This window comes from Blennius ocellaris (genome assembly GCF_963422515.1).
Source record: "Blennius ocellaris genome assembly, chromosome: 2".
Lineage (NCBI taxonomy): Eukaryota > Metazoa > Chordata > Actinopteri > Blenniiformes > Blenniidae > Blennius > Blennius ocellaris.
In genome coordinates this window covers 3,202,889-3,217,234 of record NC_137651.1, presented here as the reverse complement: position 1 = coordinate 3,217,234, position 14,346 = coordinate 3,202,889, and the positions used below count along the sequence as shown (strand labels likewise).

Here is a 14,346-nt window from a genome sequence, read left to right as displayed (position 1 = left end):
AACTATTACTTGCCGCCTGTTTAGAAAATACAAGCCCAGTCATGATTCACACCATCAATGTAAAACCATCAGGAGACACTTACACGTGTTTTCTTCTGTACTGTGAACTTGCAATCAGGATTTTACACTCAGTGGTTTACTTTTCTTACCATCTTATGTAACATTAAGTCCTTCTTTTTTTTTTCTTTTTTGTCAGTCCTGTGATCTCCAGCCTCTCTGCTGAGTCAGCAGAACAGCACACACACACACACACACACACACACACACACACACACACACACACACACACTCTCTTTCTCTCTGTCGTCACGTTATCTGCTCCACACAGGGTGATTAAGTGTCTGTTGGATGACCTCTGCTGTAGTTTCGACACACAGAAACACTCGTCAGTCTTGGACGTGTCGTCATATTTGTCGGAGGGGGGAAAGTGTGCCAGCGTGACGGACCTGAAATAGATTTTCCCGATGCTTTTGTCGAGATTTCATCGGGTGTGGGAGGTTTTATGGAGGTTGTCGCCTCCATTGACACGAGGAGAGGGAACCAAAGGAAAGAGGATGTTTTATTGTGTGACAGTCCATTACACAGACAGATTTGTTTTTCGCCCTTTAAAAGGACACTTTCATTTGTTTATTTCATCACTGTAAGTTGCTGCGGCACTTTATGCATTGCATCCTTTTCTTCATTTTGACACTTCACATAACAATCCCGGACTCACCGGGAAAAATATATCTGAGCCGAAGTGAATTTAACTTAATTGAACTTGTGAAATCAACAATAACAATTCAAGTCAGTATCTTTATACAATAATATCTAATATTGAAGTTGAAAATATTTGTTCAAAATATGAGACCTTTTTTTTTCATAAAATAAATAATTTAAGTAATTAAAATGTATCTATACAACAACAAAAAACGAGTGAAAAGTAAGTAAGTAGTTTAAACAAAGCTTGATCAAATAAATAATGTAAAAAGTTGCCTAGTTTTTCTCCCAGTCACAAAAGGGGAATTTGAAATCAAATTGTTTCATGAGAAGGATTTCAAAAGTAAAGTATATACTATTTCACCACAGATCGTTATTACAACTTGCACCGCCGGCTCAGTTAACCTTTAAAGCCATTCTGACAATGAGAAACATAATGATCCTTCGCATTGATGCGCTTTACCTTTTCAATCTAACACTTCAATGATTGTAAAAGAGCAGCAAGAAGAAAATATTTCTTGCATTTATCTGCACCTTCCCGGGAAAAACAAAGATGGTCTGATATGGGTTCTCACCAGCAACACATGATATAACACATGATAATCAAACAAACACAAAAGCCCATGCAGTCCAAGTCCATCACAATGTTTTCTGCATCTGTACATTGCTTTTAAATCGATGAATATACATAGAACCTTTTTAATCCTATCTATATTTGTATATCAACAACTGAAAAACACATCTGTTTCAACTTAGTCTGAGAAACTTAACATGTTTAAAATCAAATCTCTTGCGCTTGTCATCTTTAGAATTTAACACAAATAACTTACGCAGGTTTTCTGGTAAAACTCCGTTTTTTTGTTTTGAACATAATGAGCGATTTATTATTTTATGCTCAGATCTGGACTGCTAAAAAGAAGAGACGAGTGCAGCTTCAGAATTACAGTGGCGTGACGTAACGCTCACTAACGTCACGCCTGACGCCTCCACCTCAAGTGTTCGCCGTGGGACCGGTGTGGCCGTCCAAAATGTCTTCCTCGGTGTGAGGGACTGATTTGCCCGGCCCACTGGTGAATCAGCTCTAATCTTTATGGAGGACGGATACATTTCATCTTCCCCATGTGAAAATAACTGAAGCAGAAGTGGGGATCATCCCTCTAAACCCTCCCTCCATCAGGTCGCACCCTCTGCTTAATACTACACTTCAGTGGCCATCAGCCTCCTCGCCATGTAATGATTTGCGCGATACACCTGTTGAAGGATTACTTGACAGACGGATTGACAACCAGGAACGCTGTCTTTAAATCCCTCCAAATCAGAGGAAGCTCTCCGGCCATGACAGCCCGCCCACTCCACCCTTAAAAAAAAAAAAGAACCTACAGGAACATCTTGTACATATTTACATCAAATGGGAACATCTCAAATCCAGCAGTCACGGGAAGCTCAATGCGGACCAGAAATAGAGCTTCATGCTCTTTAAAAGCGGCTTTATTGTCTTTATAAAGGAGGGCGAGAAAATCACACGCAGCAAAGTGATGCAACTGCATGTAGCGCATTTGTGTGCGCAGACCAACGCGCTCACGCCCGTAATGGCAAATTTATTGGTCCTGAGAGGGGGAAGTGTGCTCGCTGGATCACTCGCTCCGCAGCATTAAGCCAAACTAAACTCTTCCCATGTGTGTCTGCGGGTGTGTTGTGTTTTATATACTGTACGTCAGGGAGGTATTTCAGTGTTTACTGTCTCATTGCAGAGATAAAACTCCTGGAGTGTCAGGACTGTGTGTGTGTGTGTGTGTGTACATGCTTCCATGTGTCAAAGATAACACCATGTTCCCTCCCTGCCAGTCATTGTACCCCAGCTCCTCTGTCATTCTGTTATTTTTAACCTGTGAGGGGGTTTTCTGCGCTCCTGGACGAGCCAGAGAATGGAAGGAGAAAGACGGCAAGGGCGAGATGGAAAAAGCACGGTGACATTGGAAGAGGGAGAGGCAGGGGGCGAGCGGGGTGGACGGGGAGCTGGGGAGAGAGAGGCGACTAAGCCCGAGGATCAGTAGGAGACAGATTAAACTAAAGTCCCCTGCTTAAGACTTCAAAGTTCAAACTCCAGCAGCCTCAACAGTTGTCTGCAGTCATCCACGGTCTCCGAGTGTCTGCGTGCACACGTAGGTGTGTGTGTGTGTGTGTGTGTGTGTGTGTGCGCGCGTGTGTGTGTGCGTGTGGAAACGCGCTCGCCTTGCTTTGTTTGTTTGCTTACCCGTCACGGTATTGAGGTTTTTCACCGCAGTACAAATGGAAATGGTGATCCGTCGCTGTATCTGTGCGTACCCTCGCATCCCGTTGGCGGCGTTGCGCGTCCTCGTGTTTTGCGGCCGCCGTCAAACATGACCTGACAGGAACGCAACACGCGGTTTGGATGCGGGGATGGATCATCATTACCACTGTCTCAGCTCTAAAATTGACTCTCTGGAACAGGCTACCGATACTCGCGGTGGGTTACGTTAGGATAAGGAGTCTTCAAAGTGTTTTCCTCGGGCCATTCTCAGGCACACAACACCACGCAGAAGAAAAAGTTCCGGAAATGAACAGGTTGTTCAGCGAATTTGTAGGAGCAGATTTCACTGGTTTGCGTCGGAGAATTTGGGTTTAATAGCAAATAAAGTTCTTGGCTTGATTTATTGAAAGAGTCTGGATACAGTTTAAGTGAAAATTTTAAGTCTTTGCATTCCGGTGACCTCCCGGCTTGTCGGTAGTACTTATCTATGCGAGACACGCTGTGATCGATGAAGCAAACCACAACCTTTGTTTCCTCTGCGCTTCTCTTCGCGTCTGCCGCTGCGATAACCGGACGACGCAGCATCAGTGCATCTTTAGACGACTGCTGCGCTTCTGACACCATAACAGTTCTGTTGGTTCTTCAATATTTCACTGTAATACGGTCAATAACAGTCAATAACTGTGAATTATCCCTTATTTTACTATACAGGGAACAGTAATACAGCTAAATTCATAGCACAAATAATTACTGCAATACACATAGCGTATTATTGTGAAAAGCTGCAAGTAAAGTTATTGTAGTAAACATGCTCAATTAGTGACCGTGAATAACAAAATAATTAAATAGTCAGGTGCAACACAATTCACCCTTTTTCCAACAATTAAGCTCCAGTTTAGTTTTTTGTTTTTATTTTTCTAAATTAAGCTGGCAGTGATGTGTGAAGAGCTTTACTGATTTTTCAGGCAATTAGTAAAATATCTTCCAGCCAGTTCACTGCGAGTCGCCTGTAATTAGTTTTCATCGAGCCGAAGAATCAAACTGTAAAAACTGGATTTTTACTTGGCATGCTTGTTAGTTTTTTTTTGTTTTTTGTTTTTCTATTTTTCTGCACATTGATTGTGATACTCTATGGGAAAGTTTATTTTGTCAGTTTATATCCAGCTTGTAGGTTTGTTATGAAGCTTATTGAATATCTTTCTTTCTGAGCCTTCAGTGCAGTTCTGGTGTCGTCGTAGCACAAAGTGCACCAGATTCAATGAAATCTCCACAAAGGTTCACTCATGGGAAAAAAATTTAATTTGTTTAATTATTTTAAAACAATTAAAAGTTTTGAAATATATCAATAGATATGACAAAAAAAAGTCATTCCAGACATAAAATATTAAATGTTCATACTATCCAGCTGTTCAACACTTTGACCTGGGTCTTAACGGTCCAAAAACATTCTATTCAAAGTTTATTGCCCCAAATCCAGCTTTTCCTTGATTTTCCCCCATTGGAATATTGGATCATAGGAGCTGCATTCAGAATCTGCTGTGTCTGTGTGAGCTGGACTGACTCCGCCCACACATGACCATCTTGGGAAGAGGAGGAAGTTCTTCCTCTCGTGGTGCCATGTGCCAGAGCAGAGCTGCCTGATTGTGGGAGGAGTCAAAGGGGAGGAGCCTCCCTTGATTGTGATTGGCTAAACTCCCGATGACACTATATAGGGTTGATTTCTGATTGGCTGGTTGGAGCAACACACTTTTTAAAACCTGGAACAATCCAAGAGAGATGACAGATTTTCTTCACTTCTGTGTCATTCCAGGTAGGGAGATTATTATTATTGTTTGAAAACCATGAGAAAGTGAATTTTGCATAATATGACCCCTTTAAAACATGCAGTTTTTGAGAAAATTGTTCTTGTCCTGACACCAAATGACAAAACTTGGAGGAAAAAGTTGATCTCACTATCAAATATGGCTGCGTCTTGTCCCACCCACTTGATGACCAAATTCAATCTCAGTTAATGTCTCTTGTAGTTGCGGTAGCTTTTGTTTGAATCAATATAATATTTTGAATATTAATTATTACGCAAGGAGTCTGTGTCCTGCATCATGAATGCAACCCTGGTACTCTAATGACGGCAACATGGCAGAAGAAGAAAACAGTGACTCACATGAAACAATGGAAACTCAATCATCAAACCGTTTCCAAACAACAGGAAGAGCAAAGGTATGTCTTCTCTTCCATTTTTGACATTCGTATAACGTTGTCGACCTTGCTGGAACGCTTCGCACTACCTCACGTAACACCAGTATGCAAATTACAAGGATGAAGGATGAAGGAGTTAAGCACCTCAATCAATTTTGACGTAAAACGCTCTGCGGTCTCAAACATCTCCTGCCAATCAAAACCGACCACCACGTAATTTAGCCTGGAATGACTTGGCAACTTGTAAGAATAACAAACGGAACATCAACTGTAATTTTCTCAATTTAAGTCACTAATGTCCCTAATTTATCATCTGCAAGTCGTAGCTCAACACCGAGAGTCGAAACTGAACAGCAGAGGGCAACGGTGCTTGCAGATGATAGATCAGCGTCACAATATCATCACTGTGTGTAAATATCCACGTTAAAGGCTGCAGAACTCCAGCGTGTGGGTTTCTGCCCCTCATGAGGTGGGATTTCACGATGCCCCTTTTAACAAAAAAAGAAACTTTAGCTGGTTTATCCAGCTGCGTCATTCAGCTGGTCTTCAGCAGTGTCGTATTGGTTTTTAGCACTTTTGCTCTAAAGGGTAAAAAGTTCAGAATTCATTTGAATATCATGCTTGGATTTTCCCACTTTAGCCACTTTATGTATCTGGGCTATTCTAGATGTGTTAGCTATTTATAGCAACGATGAATTGACCCATGGTTAGAGCCGTTTTAGCTATAATAGCAATTTTTTCTTTTTCTTTCATGAAAATATATATATATATATATATATTTGTTTTCTTTTTTTCGCCTTTTGTTCTTTTCTAGAAACAAGACAGTTATCCTACCAAGTGTAATCATATTTATTTTTCCTGTATTATAAATTTTTTTTAGCAGTTTTTGCTATTTTCACCTTTTCTGGGCCATTTTAATTTGTCCTGGATGTTTTTGCTGTTTAATCCCACAGATTAGCTTGCAGGTTGCAGACCTCTGGTCTAGGATGACCTGAAGCAGCCTCTAACAATCGAATTAAACAGTTAAATACTCTGCTCAGGGTCCATTAATTAGCCTGGATGTTGTGGATCTCTTTAGTTTTTTTTCATAATCTGATGCTATTTTGACATATTTTCCTCGAAGTGGCCGCTGTTAGCAGTCTGGTGCTTTCTGTCCCCGACATTCGAAGTCTGAACTTGTTCCAAGTTCTTCCCGGCTCCAGTCGCTCCTCTCTGCTCCGCTCTGTTGACATTGATTAGGACTTATCTGCTAAACCGACATCCCTGCTGAAGTCGACACTTCCCATCCTGGCTCCTTCACACTATTTGCCTGAGTGCATTCATGAGCAGGAGATTGGCTGCGACCTTTGACCTCGGCCCGGCAGCCGCAGCAACAGGATGTTGTAAGTCAGCAGCTGGATGGATGCCAAAACGCCCGCTCCTCTCCTGTGAGGGGAAAAACTTTCTCCTGAAAGATGCAACTCTCCTGGAGGATGACTAAAAGAAAGGAAAACACCGGAGAAGTGAAAGTGTTGAGAGAAAAAAAAGAAGAAAAAAAAAAAAGAACAAGAAGCCTGAAAGCAGAACATCAGAGGAAGGGGAAACATGAAAGGGACGTCACCGAGCTGCTTCCTGCCAACTGTCACATAATCTTCTTTTGTGGCGGCTCTGCGGAAAAGGTGCCGGGAGCAAAGGATTGTGGGTAGGCAGGAGGAGAGCTTGTCTGAGTCGGCCATTAAAGCGAGAGCGAAGCAACAGCAGCGGCTAAATAGAACACGGGCGAAGATGATGATTTCAAATTAAAACGCCCTTCAGCTTGATAACATAATGTGTGTGTGTGTGTGTGTGTGTGTGTGTGTGTGTGTGTGTGTGTGTGTGTGTGTGTGTGTGTGTGTGTGTGTGTGTGTGTGTGTGTGTGTGTGTGTGTGTGTGTGTGTGTGTGTGTGTGTGTGTGTGTGTGTGTGTGTGTGTGACGTGACCTTGAAGAGACGAGCTTCCCTTTGACTGTAGAGAATAGAAATAGAAAGAATAGAAAGAATTCTGTGGATCGACAGATGCACAACCTTTCAAAATGTGCGCAGGCTTGATGGATGGAGAGAAAAACAACAATATGTGAGGGATTTTTAAAAAAGAGTGGAGGAGTGGAGCGAATGGAGAAGCTCATTAGCAGAGAATCAGTCGGATATAAAGATGGTAGACGTGATCATTAGCACCAGGAGGGATTCAGGCGTCGCTGCACGCTGCGGTGTATCCTCCCACCTCTGTGTGTGTGTGTGTGTGTGTGTGTGTGTGTGTGTGTGCGTGCGTGCGTGCATGTGTTTCAGTGTACCACACATGAAAGGTTTCAAGGGTAAAAAAATCTTTTGGGCTCCTTCAGCCACTCTCCTGCTGCTTGTCACTTATTTATTTTATCCCTCGTCTTCATCTTCACCCCCGCCCGGCTCTTCTCCTCACCACAGAAAAAAAAAACAAAAAAACAAATGAACGAAACGTGCTGCAACAGTTTCTGATGCAAAACACGTCCCGAGAGTGAAATTTAAGGCCGCGACACACAACGAGGTCTTCCTTTCTTGAGGTAATTGGTGTGCAAAACCTGCGGCTCAAGCAGGAAGTAGATCCCCGTGAGGTGAGGATATCTGCATCAGTCACAAATGGGATTATCGCGTCTTGTTTCTGTGTGCACTGCGGGGGTCGACTTAATCATTAGATTTGGATCAAGCAAATAAGATAAGGATGCAAATTGTGTGGCTTAAGTGAATCTAAATCACATTCATTTGCTAATAATTGCATTTATTTAATCCTTGGATGTCACTTTTCTCACCTTTTACCTGTGACACCTTATATTATCTAATTGATCTTTTAATTTATATCATCGAGTGAACAAATTTCCTCTTAATTTCTGTTATGTATAATGATTTTGGGGATATTGGAGCCAAAAATATACTGTGGTTACAATTTTATTTAACTAATATCTTATATTCGTCGCTTTTTCACTGCTTCAGCTGTCTATAAAACACTTTACATATGCAGATTCATGAATTCTCTCACTCACACACGCACACACACTCAGACGTTGACAGCTGCGAGGCAAGGCATGATGGGAAACCAACCGGCAGACGAGCCTGCTGTTCCTGTTTTAAATCAGAGTGGTTAACTTTTCTCCAGACCAATGTATTCAAATAGATTATAAAAACAAACATGTGATTGATCTTTTCGCTTTCTGAACTCTTTTAAAAGTTGAGATGTTCTAACAGTTCCAGCCTGTGTGGAGTCTGCATGTTCCCCCAGTGCAAGGATTGGTTTCCTCCCGGTGCTCTGCCCTCCTCCCACAGTCCAGAAACATGCATTTGCAGTCAATTAGTGACTCTATAATGACTGTGTGTGTGTGTGTGTGCGTGTGTGCGCGTGCGTGTGCGTGCGTGCGTGCGTGTGTGTCTGCCTTCACACGACTCATCTGGGATCGAATCCAGCTCCGTGTGTTGTTTACTTTATGAAATCTCATATTTTTTTTAATTAATAGATTATGGAATTTTACCCATTTCACATGTCTATTTGCGATAATTTCAATGATTTGATTCACCTCCTTTGGTTAAAGGTGTGTTCATATATTACATGTAAAGGTGTGAGTGTTTGCGTTCTCTTTGCTCCCCTCATGAATCCACACAGGACTGCGGGCGGCAGCAGCAGTTCCTAACAACGCTCTAGATCACTGGCGTCAAACTCATTTGAGTTCAGAGGTCACATACGGCCCAATTCCATCTTGAGTCGACCATCAAATTTTAAGCTTTAAAGATATTCTTTGTTGTGGCGCAGAGTATACATGATGAAAATGTCTATATTATCGCAAAAAACCCAAACAATTACTACCAGAAATTACTGTAATCTCAACATAAATCAGATTTTAATGAAGCTTTCTGCTGAGAATACAGTAAAAGGTAAATGTTTTCACAAACTCCCCTTGATAGCACGATTTCATGGCAGCGTCACCAGGTCTCGTTGTGTCCGCCACACTTGACAAAATCAGTATTTTCTTTTAAATGTTCCCTTTGTCCTCGGTGGTTTGGCTGGATTGGAGCCTCCTGCCGGCTGATTTTGGCCCATGAGCCTTAAGTTTGAGACACTTGAAACACCAATTCATGGTTTCACTTGACAAGAAAAAGATGGGAGAAGGAAACAGAACAAGCAGTTGGAGGCGCACAAACCCTGTCCTGGGGAGAGACAATTTGTTCATATTCCACTTGGAGTGCATGTATGAGGCTGTGTGCAGGTCTGAATTTGCTCTTGTTATCACCCCCCCACCCCCCCCCCCATCCCATCCCCATCCTCCTCTCCTCTGCACGCCTCTTACTAAATTTCTATTTCTATGTAAATTCGTGTGGTGCCTCGCAGAAAGCTGCAATGCAGAACTGAAGCCAAGTAGATCTGGTGAGGCTGCGAGCCGCCGCCGCCGCCACATGTGTGGCTTCAAACTGCAGCGAGCGGAGGGAGGGAGGGAGGGAGGGAGCGAGGGAGGGGGAACAATCATCGGAGAGGGGCTTCTTTGCGTTTTTGTTTTCCAACACAAATTTGTCCTCCTCCTTTAATTTCCCCGCCACGGAAACACAGAACAAGAAGCCCTCCCTTCCCCTGCCTCTCTCTGTCTTCCTCAAGGCCAAAGCTTTTCATCTCCACTCCCCCATTTTCCTCCGGCAGAAACAGAAAGAGAGAGAGAGAGAGAGAGAGAGAGAGAGAGAGAGAGAGAGAGAGGTGCAGTCGGAAGCAGACACGTCTATTTGCTCGGTGGCTAACACGCACCAGAAGTCCATAACGTCGGCTGCTGTTTCATTCTCACTGTTGGCAGAAGAAACAAAAATAGTCCCGCCACAAGTTGCCGGAGAGGTGTGTTTGCCGTGTTGGATGAAAAGCAGACTGTGAACCAGGAGGCGCTGGTTGTGCTGCAGCAGCAGGCTGAGACACGGCGCTCACTGGATACGAGCTGCAGCCGCCGTCGACCTGCGTCTGTATGACTGACGGCATCCGATATATCGTCATGATCGGTCTGATCAACACCTCCTCGTGTTTAACTTGGCCTTTTATTGTCTGAACGGTGACGCATGAATAAAGATTTGTTGATCTATATATTTGCTAAATATCACAGGCCTCCTATAACCTTAAAAAAAAAGACAATAATGTCAGTAATAAACTATAAAATACTAATTTGGTCATCATTAATATTAATATGAATATTGTGAAGACAGTTAATATTACTATATCAGTTTTGAATTCCTCTGTTAATTTTAGTTTATAAAATTCAAATCAAGGTAATACATTTTAACTGCTTCTTGAAAAATGCTGCTTAAATTAATTTTTCTCCATTTTCTGTCGGCATTTTTGGTCAAATTAGCAAATAACACGTCAGATAGGACGTTTATTCGTCCTTTATTGTACTGTGAAAGAATGATCTTCCTTCATATGAAATATGATTTAAAATCAAACATATTGAGAAGTTGCGAGCTAAATGTTCCAAATGGGAAAGTATTAACACGAAAGCTGAGCTGCTCAGTCGGTTCCACGTTTTAACAAGCTCCCACTGATAAGAAGTGTGCTACAGATCAATCAGCCAATAACTGAAACAACAGTTCATTCATTCATTCATTCATTCATTCATTCTCTGATGAAATAGAATATATTCATCCATGATAGCGTCTATCTAATGTATGATATACGATTGTGTGTGTGTGTGTGTGCGTGTGTGTGTGTGTGTGCGTGCGTGTAATTGACTCACTCTCTTTCTCCACCATTTGGAAGCTGGAGCTGTGTTTCCATGGTAACGCTGACCCCCGGGAGTCAATGTTGTTTTTTTTTTTCTCAAAAGAAGCCTTTTTAGAAACCTTCCTCTCTCTCTCTCTCTCTCTCTCTCTCTCTCTCTCTCTCTCTCTCTCATTTTGAATATTATTTTGGATTTAAAAGTCCTATCATTAAAAGGCTTCATGATTTCCCCTGCAAAGAGGCATGCTGGGTGGAGCTTGATTAGTGTAATAACTTATGGTTCTCTCTCTCTCTCTCGCCCCACTCCCCACCAGGCCAAGCTGATCGTCCCCAACAGCACGGCGGGTTTGATCATCGGTAAGGGCGGCGCGACGGTGAAGGCGGTGATGGAGCAGTCTGGTGCGTGGGTGCAGCTCTCCCAGAAGCCGGAGGGCATCAACCTGCAGGAGCGGGTGGTGACCATCAGCGGCGAGCCGGAGCAGAACCGCAAAGCGGTGGAGATCATAGTGCAGAAGATCCAGGAGGACCCGCAGAGCTCCTCCTGCCTCAACATCTCCTACTCCAACATCACGGGGCCCGTCGCCAACTCCAACCCCACCGGCTCCCCGTACGCCAACTCCACCGAGGTCATGCCGGCCGCCGCCGCCGCCGCCGCCGCCACGGCTTCCTCTCTGCTCGGCCAGGCGGGCCTGGCCGGCGTCGGGGCGTTCCCCACCACCATGTCCAGCCTCTCGGGCAACGACCTGCTCACCATCACCTCCGCCCTCAACACTCTGGCCAGCTACGGCTACAACACCAACTCTCTGGGCCTGGGGCTGAACCCCGCCGCGGCCTCGGGAGTGTTAGCTGCCGTGGCCGCTAACGCCAACCCAGCCGCCGCCGCCGCCGCCAATTTGTTAGCGTCCTACGCCAGCGACGCATCCACCAGCGCGGCTCACCCCGCGGCCGCCCTGGGGGGCTTCTCCCTGGGATCCCTCGCCGCCGCCACAGGGGCCACCAACGGCTACCTGAGCGCCGCCTCGCCACTGGTGGCGTCGTCCCTACTGGCCACGGAGAAGCTCGCCGAAGGAGCCAAGGAAGTGGTGGAGATCGCCGTGCCGGAAAACCTGGTGGGAGCCATCTTGGGGAAAGGAGGGAAGACGCTAGTGGAGTACCAGGAGCTGACCGGAGCCCGGATCCAGATCTCCAAGAAGGGCGAGTTCATCCCGGGAACTCGGAACAGGAAGGTGACCATCACAGGTTCCCAGGCCGCCACGCAGGCCGCACAGTACCTGATCAGCCAGCGGATCACCTACGAGCAGGGGGTACGCGCAACCAACCCACAGAAGGTGGGCTAAACCTGACAGCCGATGAGAAACGAGGAGGAAAAAAAAAAAGAAAAAGAAAAAAGAGTGGGGGCTTGGGGGAGGAGTATAAAAAAAAAAGTGAGAGTGAGAATGGAAAAAGGAGAGGAGAGCAAGAATGTTGGAAGGAATCGTTTGCGCCGTTTTCTTCTGCGTGTTTTCAGTATTCTCTATTAAAAAAAAAAAAAGACATTTTTGACGCAGAGCAAAAATGTGCTGAGAAGACGAGGAGGGAGAGGAGCGAGTTATTACGCTGAAAAACCAAGAAAAAAAATGTGTAAAATGTAAATAAGGTTTTATTACTTAACGTCTTGACCTTTTGGGATTTTTTATTGTTTTGTTTTCTTGTTTGTTTGGGTTTTTTTGTTTGTTTTGTTTCTGTTTCTGTTTGGTTTTAGTAAATTAAGCTGTCTGTCTGTCGGTGTTATTGTGTTGGACAGAGCTGAATGCCATGTCGACGGGCCGACTGCCTGAGAGGCTGCAGGAGGTGGAGGGGTGGGAGGGGCGAGGGAGGGGGGGCCACGGGCACAGAGACGGGGCGGGTTTAAGAGGTCTAACCCCCCCCCCACCACCTCCCTCCACGTACCCTAAACCCTTCATAGAGACAGCCCTCACCCTCCGTCTCTCTCTCTTTCTCTCTCTCTCTCTCTCTCTCTCTCTCGCTCTCTCCACGGCCCACACGTCACCCTTCAGGAGAGTCTTTTTTTTGGGGGGGGGGGGGGGGGGCGGTTGTATTTCTTATAGGAGCCCCGCCCCCTCCCCATGCCCAACTCCCCACCCTTTTTCACTACACACCCTCCCTCCCCTACCTCACCCCTCCCCTTTTTACAAGGGTTTTTTTTTGGGGGGGGGTTTTCATAACGAGGAAGACGGCAAATTTCCGCCTGGTGTATGAGAAATCAAATGAACCCCCCCCAAGAAACACCTCCCACCTCGTCCTCAACCACTCCCCCCCCCCCTCTCTGTGGGGTGTGGGTGATGTCAAATTAAGTGAGAGGTGTGGGGGGGTAGAGAAATCGTCCCGGCGATTTTGTTTCATTTAGTTGTTTGGGGTTTTTTGCCAACCACCCCCCCCCCCCCCCCCCCTTCCCTTTATATATATACCCTGTGATATATCCCACAAGCATTGCAGCATGGCGGGGGTGTTACAGCATGTAGCCCCCCCCCCCCCCCCCCCCCTCCAAACACACACTTCCCCCGCAGTGTGCAGCTCTAGTGTTTGAGATAGTCCGCCGAGGCGCACGCTGATGACCTCACGTAGTGCGAAACCGAGACGCGACAGGAGCGATACTGTGCGAGCTGCGGCGAACACGCAGGGTCTGTGGCAGTCTGCTGTGATAAATTCTTGTAACGATGTTATCACGATTACTACAATAGGAATCATCACCATCGTCATTATTTATTAATGAGTTCACCCTTATAAGGCTCAGTTGTTTTATTTTGTTGTTTTGTTTTGGGGTTTTTTTAATCTGTGAATTCAGGTTGACATGAATGTAAATGAGACTTCCTTTTATTTTTTATTTTTTTAATTTGTTTTTAATTTAAGTGGATTGAAGATGAATAGTAATGTCACATAGTGTAATATATGTCTTATTTAAGTCCAGTGAGAGAGCCGCCCCAGGCGTTCAGATCATCACAGAGAAGAATCACTTTATGTATCAGAACAGAGCAGAACAGGGAACACACACACACACACACACACACACACACACACACTGAAACAAAGCATTATGATGCCATGTTTGGTGCTAGAAAAAGGGAATTCACCATATCTGTGATGGAGACGGCAGTAAAACGTTTAGATTAGGAGGAACGGTGTCTGAATCCGCTCACACCACAGGCTGCAGTGCAGCTCTATTAACCTTAAATACCTGGTTGTGCTCGGCTGTCCGAAGCTCACGACGACAAACTATCACTGCTGTCTATAGCTGTAGTCACAAACCCCGTCCGAGTTTGTTCAAAACTCTGAAGTGAAATGAATAATCCAGCGGGAATCAGACCTGATGTCTGATGACCTGCTGCTGCTTGGCCTGTGGTCTTCCAAAGCCCCTTTTTTTTCACATGAAGCCAAACCACAGACGAGATCAAGCACTTACCACTGACAACATA

The 14,346-nt window shown here is 44.8% G+C and overlaps 1 protein-coding gene across 2 annotated transcripts in view; it reads left to right on the top strand.

The window, feature by feature from the left end:
• nova2 (NOVA alternative splicing regulator 2) overlaps nt 1-12,710 on the top strand; it is an 82,303-nt gene extending 69,593 nt beyond the window's left edge. For both annotated transcript variants that reach the window (XM_080509669.1, XM_080509668.1), the window contains one exon: nt 11,209-12,710. In XM_080509669.1, coding sequence (XP_080365795.1) covers nt 11,209-12,231 — 1,023 coding nt within the window. In that variant the 3' untranslated portion in view covers nt 12,232-12,710. The remainder of the gene's footprint in view (nt 1-11,208) is intronic.
• The last annotated feature ends 1,636 nt before the right edge of the window (nt 12,711-14,346 follow it).